General features: G+C 42.8%; 1 protein-coding gene across 6 annotated transcripts in view; it reads left to right on the top strand.

Annotated features, from left to right (window-relative positions):
* The window catches only part of garnl3 (GTPase activating Rap/RanGAP domain like 3), a 66,746-nt gene that overhangs the window by 18,312 nt on the left and 36,141 nt on the right, over positions 1-12,293 (top strand). For 4 of the 6 annotated variants that reach the window (XM_029444720.1, XM_029444718.1, XM_029444715.1 and 1 more), the window contains exon 2: positions 6,082-6,151. In XM_029444720.1, coding sequence (XP_029300580.1) covers positions 6,082-6,151 — 70 coding nt within the window. Of the gene's footprint in view, positions 1-679; positions 811-6,081; positions 6,152-6,893; positions 7,076-12,293 lie in introns of those variants that run through there. The other 2 variants (XM_029444717.1, XM_029444719.1) reach the window with 2 other exon arrangements.

Below are 12,293 nucleotides of genomic sequence, written 5' to 3'. Positions count from 1 at the left end.
TCACATTTGAGAGCAGAAAAAAACCTAAATGCATGTTTACATTTCCTTCACACTTCCTCTCAGTGCTCACAGCGGAGGATGTGATGCGAACCTGCAGCCTCAGTCCTGCACCTGACATCACTTTGTGCTCCAGGATATTGAAACTGTAGAGACGCTTCACGTAATTGACGGTGATGTAACAGCAACTCAAAGAAGGAAAAAACTAAAACTGATAAGAATAATCTGCTCTGAATGGTGCCTTTTACTCTGCAGAGCCCCCAGCAACAAATTGTGGTGGATTGAAATGCACCATTAGAGAGAGAGAGAGGGGGGGGGAGAGAGAGAGAGAGAGAGAGAGAGAGAGAGAGAGAGAGAGAGAGAGAGAGAGAGAGAGAGAGAAAGAGAGAGAGAGAGAGAGGAGAGAGAGAGAGTGAGAGAGAGAGTAGAGAGATAGAGATGAGAGAGAGAGAGAGAGAGATAGAGAGAGAGAGAGAGAGACAGAGAGAGACAGAGAGACAGAGAGGGGGAGAGATCACACAGTAAACACAGCTTCTGTGGCACAGAGCCGTTCCGCTTCATCATCATGCTGTGACCAGTTGCGCGCTGAGACCGGAGCCAAAAAAAGAGTCGCGACCACCAACCGGGTTTTGATCAGCTGTTTGTCGGACTTTGCGCTGCAGTGATGTTCCTGCGCTCCTAACCACAGGAGATCCAGACAGAGAAGGAAAAGAGCAGCCGGTTTGTTGTCGACTTGTCCGCTGGACTGACATCGCATGGGGACATGAACAGTGTGGATCAAGCCTCTAACAAACTGTTGACTTTCAATCATCGGTAAAAAAACAAAAAGAACAAACAAAAGAATCATCCTCTTACCTGTGTTTCTGCATGCCACCTGTCATCTGTTGAATGCATAGCTCTCTGCCGTCGCTCTGCCTGATCCCTGCAGCACTATTTTATTATGCAGCCACGAGCAAATGAGACGAAGCTGAAGACACCTGCTCCGGTGTGCACAGTAACCCATTAGCTGGTGCGTAAAGTGCCTTATTGAATCTCAGATTGGCTGATAACGTTTGCAAGAATCGACGCTTTGGGTCGAGTTGTGATGCTTGTCTAGTTATGTATGAAGTGCATAATGTATTGATCTTTTTTCTGTTTACTCTGGGATGGCAGGCAAACTGAGCGCCACTGAATCCACAAGTCTCCAGTGTGGAAGTCCTGACGCTCCTCGACTCTTTCAGCCACAACAGCTTTTAATGGAACCACAGCGCTGTTTTATGCGCAGCAGTTGTCGCCAGTTTTCTGAATTGTAAAAAAGGGGTTGATCCGTCTGTGAGGATATTGCTAATTAATTGATGTGTCCCTTTCCCCCCTCCCCCCCCACCCCCTCGGAGAGCAGATTTTTCAGTATGTGCACGGAACATTATGAATTATGCATGACATGCTTTTCAGTAGAGGAGCATGCAGCTCTGCCTGTATGTATGACAGCGACAGAATAACTCACGCGGCCACACTCAAGGCAGGCAAAGGGTTTAAACTGTGCAGCTGAGTTCAGATTTAGTCCAATGTTACTCATTTCCAGCCTCTTATGTTGATCTGAAAATGCCATGCTGCAGCTCTTTAGCAGCAGGAGGCTGGGGCTGCAGTGACACTTGAACAGAGAGATCATATAGTGAACATAAAGCTCTTATGGCACAGATACTCCTCCTTTCAATGCTGCACCAGTCGTGTGGAGAGGGAGGAGAGCAAAAGATGTCCGTGAAATGTTCATGAAATGCCCCAATGACTTGTTTTTTACGGGTTGTTTTGACACATGTTGGCTTTTTTCTCTGTTTTGTGTGAGATTCATCGCTCTGATAGAAAAGTGTTGGGCTGCACCCTCTCATTCGGCTAATTGGTTGTTTTGAACTTAGTGTTTTGTGCTGAATGACTTATTTCCATGAGCACATCTCTGGTAAACACAGTATTTAAAGTGGTGCATGATTCTTTGTGGAGATCTGTTGATTAAATTAAATGGAATAGTGTGTATTAGTGGAGGGCAGCCCGACCACAAATCTGTAACTGTAACACGGTTACAGTCTTGGCGCATTTATCCGATATATTCAAATTGGATAAAAATGGTTTAAATCCCCAAAAGATTTAGCAAAGTCCCCAAATATCTGCAGTCGTTCCCTAACTGCAGCAGAAAACAGTTGACTGGCATTTAAATGATTTAGTTTGGCACGTGTGTGAGACAGAAAAGCTGTTGAATATTTGATGAATTCTGAACGATTGTCCTTTTTAAACGTTGCATTGTGACTCTCAAGAGTCGAGTGTGAGCTTTTCTACGGCTGTAAGCATCAAGGTCTTTTGGTGCATTTGCTTTTCTTTCTAACACGATCTCAAAAAGATCAAGTTTATGGAGTGCTATACGAGTTTAAAGAGTCTTACAGTATTGAACTGAATGATAAAAGGATTTTCTTTTTTACTGGAGCAGCACTGAGGTTTAGTATGTCGGCTGGCTGTGTGATTTATTCTTCACATTTCACTGTACGGAGCCTTTCAGTGCCCACTGTCCATTGTCTTGTGACAGAAACCACAATTTGTAACCTTTCCCGCGCTCCATTACTGAGGGCAGCAGCTGAGTAATGAATATAAATTCTACGTATTTTCTGTTTCAGAGCTATTTCTCTTTGGTCCAAGCTTTCAAAGTAATGTTTCTTTGGCTAACAGCCATTAAGCTGCTGGAAAGTGACTGAACCGTTACAGCGCGGAGTTCAAGTTATGATGTCCGAACATATGGGCGGCTTTGAACGCAGGACAATAGTTCCAGCTGTGTTATATCTCTAATATACGTCGATGTTACCTTAACATGTAATCCATCACTCTTTTATTATTACAAGACTTAAAGGGCCAGTGTCAAGTATTTAGGGGGCTCTGTTAGCAGAAATGGAATATAATATTCACAACTATGTTTTCATTGGTGTACAATCACCTGAAACAAAACAGTGTGTGCCCTGCACAGGGAGCAGGTCCTCAAGCACGGAGTCCGCCGTGTTGCACAGCCATGCTTCTACAGGAGCTCAGAGTGGACAAACTAAGCACGGTTGTAGAGACGCTCTCGCGCGTTTGTACGTTACCTGAAGGCCACCGTAGTTCTCTGGCACGTTTTTCAAACTGTGGTAACGCCGTTGCGTTGTTCCTAAAGTAGTGTTATGGTTAGGATGGCCTCAGCGAGGCAAAGGTTCTGAAATATAGCACGACGTCACCGCGCTTTTGGTCTGACACCAACTCTTACACACTGTCCCTTTAAGAGTCTAAAGCCTTGCTAGCAGCTCTGTCAACCTGTACTTTCAGTAGGCACAGCTTTTAGCTAAAGGCTAACATGCTCACAATGCTAATGCTAACATGCTGATGTTCAGCAGGTATAATATTTACCATGTTCACCATCTTATTTTTGTGTGTTGTAACATTTTCTAATCAGCACTAAACACAAAGTACAGCTGAAGCTGATGGGAATGCAATTACTGACATTTAGTCATAAAGCATCCCACATATTGGCATTGCATGAAAGGTTAAGGGGTTAATGTATCATCTTGGGAACATGAATCTCTGCACCAAATTTCAAGGCAATCCATCCAATAGTTGTTGAGATATTCAGTGTGGACTATCTGAGTAGTCACGCAGCCAGCATTGTATATAATAAAGAATATAAAATGGCGTTATAGTATCAATTCTCTTTAACTCTATTAAGAATGAGCTGAATAATTAATTAAAATAACTCTTGGATCAAACTAGCAAAGCAAGTTTCAATCCTTAGATGTTTCTATAGTTTATGAAACAAGAACTCCTGACGGGGTGAACGAGCTCACACTGTACATTCAGTGTCTTTGTTGCTGCTTTGATCTGAATACGTCGCTTCCGCTGCTCTCAGGTACAGGTTCCTCATCACACTCGAGGCACTTTCCTTGCACCTCTTTAATAGCACAGCTTTTTGGTCTCCCAGAAACCGCCTTGTGCACAAATGGTTCACCACCTCCCCTGCATGTGTTAAAATATCTCGTTTTTAAAGCGAAAGAGCCGGCCTTCTCCTTTGGGAGTCATACAGCCAAGTTGTGTGCTTTTTAAAACATATTTGTGTGCAAGTGACGGCTTTGATGCACGTACTTACGCTCTGCTTGGTCTCTGGTGGCGGTGATTCAGGAGAACCACCGCCACCAGAGCGATGTTGATGATGCTACATGCAATTTCAAAACAAAAACCTTTCATCATTATTGCCTTTTCAGTTCAGCCCTAGAATATAATGTCCATCCATCAATACCTTTTTAAACATCCCAAGAAGCCTTTTATTTGAGACGAGCTCCACGAGGAGATGGAGGGGTTTTCATTAGGAAGCTGGGTGCGGTGGTATCACTTAATCTTCCCACCACGAATCCCTCTCATGACCCGCTCTCGGAGGAAAGGTGAAGGGTAGGAAAGATAGCAGCCTCGGTGCAGAGAAGAAAGTGGGAGCACGTAAAGGTAAAAGCTGTGATGGAGCACATGTGGTGATCCCACCCAAATCACCCGTATGAAGGGGGAAGAAAGTGGGTGAGGGAGAAGTGATTGATACATCCTGGAGCACGGACGCACTTTAAAATGCGTCCCTTAAGCTTGAGTGTACATTATGTATTAACAGCCCCACTCTGCAGAGAGCAACCTGCCCAGAGAGGGAAGACTTAGTGGGGGATGTGATCCAGAGAGGAAGCAGAGAGCATGCAGGTCTCTAACAACACTGCACTATGTAATAACTAGACGTAATACATGTTCACTGTATTAATGAATCACGCCCACATTCTTTAATCAACAGCCTGAATGCAACATTAAAATCAATTATTTCATGGAAATATAATAATAAATAAATGATGTAATGACGAGATTTATTCATAAAAATTGTTGTAGCATAACAACAACGTTTATTATATATTATATTTATAAAATATACTTCCATAATGCATAATGTATTATTACAGTTTTTATAAACAAAGCGCATTTTGTACCAACCACTTTAATATTTAATAATTTATTACAAACTGCAGTGAAATGTATTCATGCTGGTTTCTTTTTACAAAATGCAGCAGATTACACAATTATTTATTCATTTGTTATTACTCAACGAAGTGAAAATGTATTACATTTAGTCGGATTACTACGTTATACGTTGTGCTGAGCACCATCGTGAAGATGTGCAAACACGCACCATGTGCACACACACACACACACGGTTCAGTGACATGAGTGAGGTGAAGTATGGGTGGAGCTCGGGTGGAGCTCGGGTGGAGCTCGGGTGTTATGATAAAGTAAAACAATCATTTGGATCGGGGTAAATGCACAAGAATGAATTGTGTACAGCAACACGGATTGGTCCTTTTGTGTTGGTCAGTTGTGTGTGCACATTTTCAGCCGTTCAATATTAGCCTTGTGCCTCTGGGAGCAGATGATCTCTGTCACAGTGAGTCTTACACTGATGGTGGAAACATATTTGTAATTCATTTGAATGCTTCTTTAGTTAGATTTAAGATAGTCAAAGTAGCTGTGAGACTTTGCACTCACTGCTAACGTCGTGACAGTCGAGGCTGACGATGAAAGGTCATGGGCTCGCTGTGTTTCCTGTGTTTGATATGTGTTTCATAAACTTCTAACTCCAGCTGTTTTTCATACTTGCAGTAAAAGACATGTGTAACTTGTTCTTGTATCTGATGTGTGTTTAGTCTCTTTCTATGTATTAGTGATTGTATATACTCTGCGTGCGCATTTGGCAATTTGACCAGCAGTCCGCTCTCCCTGACAGTCTTCATCTATCACTGTGGCCTAATTTAATCAGAAGCCACGTCTCAATCAGAAGTGGGGTTGGCCGCCGCTCCCGGCCAGTCACCATGCCACCAGCAGCTCCGCTACGCCGACAAACACTCAGACAGGAGGAAGAGAAAGAGAGAAAAAGAGGAAGAGGAGAGGGAGAGAAATAAAGAACGCAGGGTGAACAAAGTGGACTGGAAGAAAAGCAGCAACTGCCACAGTTTATGTATGTGTGTGTTGTGTGATGGAGGACAAGCGGGCCATGTGTCTGACCATGCATTTGTGTTGCAGCTCTGCCTCGGAGGACTTGGGCTGCAGGCGTGGAGACTTCAGCAGGAAACACTATGGTTCGGTGGAGCTGGTGAGTCCCACCCACAAAGCACTCATCTGTCTGTAGCTGTCTTTTGTGTCTCAGCGTGACCGTCTCCTCATCCTCTTTCACTTTATCTTCCTCCTTGAATCTTCTCCTCGTGATCTCCCCTCCCTTTCTGCCCCTCTCTGTTTTTGCCTCCCCCTCTTTTCTGTTGGCATGGACGGACAACAGAGGGGCACTGATGAGTCATGACGTACTGGGTGTGGTCCAGCGATGTGCTTGGCCGATGTGGATCACAACGGGAGCTCCACTTCCAGTGTTGCAGGATTCTGTTGCCTTCAAAGTTAATTTGTTTTGTTTTGACGCTGCTGGTGTAAAGCTGCAGCACAGTGTGTGTCTTTGTCGTTGATTACTAGGCTGTTGAGTCATTGTTGCTTTAGGGAAGTGTGTGTGTGTGAGTGTACATCCCTCCACTGCGCACTGAGTCTGTGCATCCCGATAGCCCAGAGGGACAGGAAGTCCTAGGGTTTCACACTGCAATCGTTTTTCCTACCAGAGACATATTGTGGGTTTGTCCACGAGTGCACACACCACGTGTGTGACAGATTAGTGTTGAGGAGAAACCACATGCTGTCTATCAGCACTAGCAGACTGACACTACTCACAATGCTGCTGTATGGGGTGTGTGTGTGTGTGTGTGTGTGTGTGTGTGTGTGTGTGTGTGTGTGTGTGAGAAGGAGAGACAGAGTAGCAGTTTCCAAACACAGGACGAGTTCACCGACAGCCTCAGAGTTTGTCGCCTCTGCTTCACTTTGATCTACGGTCTAATACGAGCTGAATGTTTACATTTACTGTCAGAAGAAATATGAATGTAGCGTGAAGTTAGCTCCACTTAACTTTGTTTGGAACAAGCAAGAAAGTGTGTGACTTGGCACTGACATGGTCCTGCTGATGGCGACGACACATCAGAAGGTTTGGGCTCTTAGGTGGACTTTGAATGAAAGAAACAGTTGGGAAACTAGAAGTGCTATGGAAGGATTGCTCATTTAGAGCTAGCATTTTATTGTCGTAATTAGCAAGAATACGTCAAATCAAGTCAATTTATACCAAAACCAAACTCTCACAAACCTTCATATTATTTCCTGTATGAGATGGTTTTAAGACATGGCTGTTCCTGAAGGGATACAAGTGCGCGTGGCTTGTTTCAGAGAAGTGGATAATGCAGAATTAATGGCGGGGCTTGATAAACCCAGGTTGATCTTCAGAAATAACCTCAGGGAAGATAAGCACATGATGCCAAGCTTACGTTTGAGCAATTATCTTTGCTTCTCGACTCGACTGTTTCTCTGTTTGATCCAGAATTGCTCGTGTGAACACACAAGTGTTTTTGTCAACTCTGGCTCTCACGCTGTTCAAGGCTGCGTGTCTCCAGGGGAGGTTTGTGCAAAGGTCAGGGACGAGTCTGTGCAAATTCAGGTCATGATGCCTTTTAGCCAACAAGCAGCTCTTTGTGTTGACGGGCTTTTATCTGTGTGCTCACAGAGTCTGTCCAATGTGAAGTGGGCAAGATTAGGAAAGTGTCATTTTACTCTCATATTAGATAAATGTTTGTCTCCCTTTGAAGACGTTTAGCCTCCTGCTGATATATTGGTATTATGATTTAGATAAATAATCTAAAAAACACAAAACATTTCAACTCTAAGATGCTTCGAACATTATCTTGGTCACAGTTGAAAACGTTTTATGTTGCGTTGATTGTTAATAAGTTGTTGAGAATCGGTCGATAATTGATTATTAGGTGTCTAGAAAAGTCTTAAAAAGACTTTAAATCTACTAAATGTAATTTATATCAGAGCTTGTAAAAGTCTGAATTCATAAGATATTTATCTAAATAAATCTGACCTTCGAAAAGTAAATTAATTTAACTGTTAAATTATATTTAATGTTGGAAAACCTTCTGCTGGGATCTAAACTGCTGGATAAATATTAAATAATGTTATTATTCTGATATATTGTAATAATCTCTGCTTAGAATTTGACAAATTTAGTTTTGTATTTCTTTATGTTTTTGTCCTAGAAAGGTGTTAATATCATTATATTTAATTGCACATGTGTCTCCACATGTTGTAGAGAATATAAGATATATTATTAAGGCAAACACTCCACTGTAAGCAGTATGTTTGTAAAGTCAACGGTAAAACTTCACCAGAGTTGATGATAAAAATGCTTTTTCTTGCCGTACTTCTGAGGGAAAGTTGGCGTATAAACCTCATTATTACAAATCAACTCTGTGTGTTGTCGCTCTGTACACACTGACTCAGTGTATTCCAGCGTGTTGAAGAACATGTTTTCAACACAAGTGGGAGAGTCAGATTCAAAGCAGTCTGTTTTATTTTTGGCATCTTTGTAGCAGTGACTAATAACAGGAGGCACCTCCACAGACACTGTGGTGGTGGTATGATTCACTCACACACACACACACACACACACACACACACACACACACACACACACACACACACACACACACATACACACACCTTCTGACACTATAGAAGTGTAAAGGATCCGGTTACTTTATGGAGTAGAAGTGGATTCAGGTAACCTGAAGTTGTAACTGCAAAGCTCCTGAGACATCCTTTGCTTTCAGTAAATCTATCCTTCTGCGTGTTTGCATCACATCTTCAGAATGATGCTAAACCACGGCAGCCGCCCAGCGAGGATGTACTTCGGCTTTAAATGCTAATGTCAGCATGCTCGCAGTGATGACGCACACAAAGGGAGGCAGATGGTACAGCCCATTCATCGAATGCCAACCTCCATGGTGGCACCCAAGGAAAAGTCAGAGGATCCTTAAAGTCCTCAGGATTCATTCTCTGGGAGACATGAACGTCTGTAAGAAATGTTCTGACCATCCATCCAATAATCGTTGAGATATTTCAACTCGGAGGTAAGCCTTCACTCTGAGCTAATCAGGAGCTCAGTGTGTGGGACTCACTGCTTCACTGGAACATGCTGAAAGTTATCCTGAATAAAAGGGAGAGTGTGGAGAATCAGTGTGTGTGTGTGAGGTTCCTATTAACCTGTGTGTCAGAACACACACTCTCTGTTCAAACACATAGATGGAGACAAACATCTCCCACCCTCACGTCACTTCTGTGACAACTCCTCGCTCTACTTTTTTTTTTTTACAGTTAATTGAATTGTCTTTATTTGAGTCCCTCACATGAAGGCGGCGCTGGCTGTCTCCAGATCTGTGTGGTACACTACACAGGAAGACAAAGAAGTTTGAGGATTGAGGGACGAAACCCTTCAAACACACACACTCATTTTGACTGTGTGTGTGTGTGTGCGTGTGTGTGTGTGTGTGTGGCGCCATGTGCATGTCAGAGCAGTGAAGACGAAGGCGATAAATGTTAGCAGCATTACCAGAAAGATGTTTGTGTTCACCTCTTCACACCTTAATCATTTAGCTACTTTACCTAAATAACGGGTTCAAAACTATAAAATGCTTAAATTATTGATATGAATTCTGAAAACTGACTTCTAGATAGAAGACGTATCACTCTGTTGAAGTTGTTGGGACTACAAAGACACTGTACAGGTGTTACAGAGCGAAGCTTTGGTTGCAGAGCGCACACACACCAACAGCTGTTTGTCGTTTAAACCTGTGAAAGCGAGAGATATTATTAATAATATATTCCTTTAAATGCAATATTGTCCACTTGGGAAACAATCTTTCCCTTTTCAATCCTTTTAGTTCTCTTCAAGAAGGTGCTGAGGCTGCAGAACACACAGCCTGGTGTTTGGGTTCCTCGTTTGACCCAAACGAGGCCAGAGTAGGCGCCTCGTAACACTTTTTGGTACGTGTTCGGCCTTTTAAAACAATTGGTGTGCTTCAAAACGTGCGTGTCAAGTGCTTTCAGTTGGGGATTGATCCTGCTGTGTGTGTGTGTGTGTGTGTGTGTGTGTGTGTGTGTGTGTGTGTGTGTGTGTGTGAGGAGCACAGTGTTGAGAGGTCAGCTGTCAGTCTTGCACAGTGACTGGTGAGCAGACGGCTCCTCTCCCACCTGCCGACCAGTGTTACTGTCATTGTCGCACTGAATTTATTCCCTTTTCTCAGCGTATGTGCAAGTGGCAATTACAAGATCATGGCAGTTTGAGTTTTGGTGTGTGTTTTAATTTGAAACGCACTGTGCAACTTTCTTAGCTTCCTCTGAGATGCGGGCTTACGATCTGGCACCTGTTTGCTACGTTTCTAAGCTAGGTTGACGTCCGGAAAAGAAAACAGAAAGAAGATCTCTGCAGACACAGACACACACACTTCTAGAGGGTCAACAGAGTTAGTGCTAACTAAGCTAACATTAAATCAAATCAAATCAAATGTATTTACATAGCCCAATATCACAAATTATACATTTGTCTTTACAGACTGTACAGGTTACGACACCCTCTGTCCTTAGACCCTCTGTCCTTAGACCCTCTGTCCTTAGACCCTCTGTCCTTAGACCCTCGCGTCGCACAAGGAAAAACTTCCTAAAAGAAACCCCAAAATTAAAGGGGGAAACATGGAAGAAACCTCAGGGAGAGACTGAGGAGGGATCCCTCTCCCAGGACGGACAGACGTGCAATAGATGTCGTGTGTACAGGATAAACAACATAGTACAAATACAACATTTGACAGAAATGATGTTGTGTTGAAAAAGAGAAAGTTTGGATGAATCCAGGAAAATGTAAAAAAGGCTTCCCGGTGTCCAGCAGGACCAGGGCAGCAGGCGCAGCCACGATTCATGATCCTGACGTAAACTTTATCAGAGGCAACCTGCCACATGAGAGACAGACACTCCGGGGATGATGCCCCGGATGATGAGTTAGTAACATAAATTTACATAAATGCATACAGATAGAGAGGGAGAAGAAGAGAGGGAGGGGAGGAGAGAGGAAGAGAAGGAAGAGAGCAGGGAGGTGTCCCCCGGCAGTCTAAGCCTATAGCAGCATAACTAGGGGCTGATCCAGGGCAAACCTGAGCCAGCCCTAACTATAAGCTTTATCAAAAAGGAAAGTCTTTAGCCTACTCTTAAATGTGGAGAGGGTGTCTGCCTCCTGAACACAAACTGGAAACATTTGCAACGTAAGCTACTGGTCATACAGACAGAGTCAAGCTTTAGCAGCAAAAGCCGTGAGTGTGTTGCACCTGCGTTTTATCCCTCAGTACAGCTACGTTTCATTCGTAAAATGACTTTTTTGGTTTTAATTTATTAAACAGATCATGACACTTATGGCGTTGAGGTTTCTTGAATAACTCTTGAGAAAATAGATTTTAAAATGTCAGCTTGTTTTTTAATACAGTTTATGGCCAATAATGTTAGAAAGTGGGGTGATTTTTAGGGCTGAAACGATTAGTTAATTAATAATTTAATGGATGAGAATTATTTTGATAAATAATTATTCTTTCCATTTCAATCGGTCAAATTTTTCTAAATTTTCACCACCAAACGGTTATTAGATTGAAGGAGAAGATAATTGGTAGATTAATTGATAATGAGCTGCATTAGTTGCAGCTCTACAATGAATCATGCATTAAGACTTGTGGGCTTCACATCATTCACATGCTTAGGTTTAGTTAGCTCAACTCATACACACACACACACACACACACACACACACACACACACACACACACACACAGGTTTCTGAACAGGGAACTAGATCCACAGAGGTTTGCTATTGGACGACTGCAGTGTTTTCACAGTGTTACTTTGGGTGTTGCTCGTCACAAGAACACACACGTTAGTGCAAACCGAAGACACTAACTCACCAGCTGCTCTTTTACAGTTTGACATGCAGATGTTTTGCTCCGTTGTCGTGTCTGTGAAGCTAATGATCGCAGGGTTTTCAATGAGAACCCCTCTCGTCTTTTATTGCTATCTTTACTTAGAGGTTGTTAAGTTTAGCTGTTTTAGCTCAATGTTCTGTTTGAGACGTTAGTGAAGCTGCAGGCCTTGGATCTGGTGCTAACGCTGATTGTAGCTCCTCTAAAATGTTTATTTCTTGTTTGTTTTTTGTTTTATTTCTCATTTTCTTTAGACACAGCCGTGCTGTCAGCTATGCACACCCTGTACACGTTTCTAAAGACAAAGTGCTGTATGTAAGATTCTTGAAAATGAATTTGCATCCTTGAATTTAATAG

This window comes from Cottoperca gobio, chromosome 12 (assembly GCF_900634415.1).
Source record: "Cottoperca gobio chromosome 12, fCotGob3.1, whole genome shotgun sequence".
NCBI classification, from domain to species: domain Eukaryota; kingdom Metazoa; phylum Chordata; class Actinopteri; order Perciformes; family Bovichtidae; genus Cottoperca; species Cottoperca gobio.
Note: the sequence above shows the minus strand (reverse complement) of the source record. Positions and strands in the feature narration are given on the sequence as shown.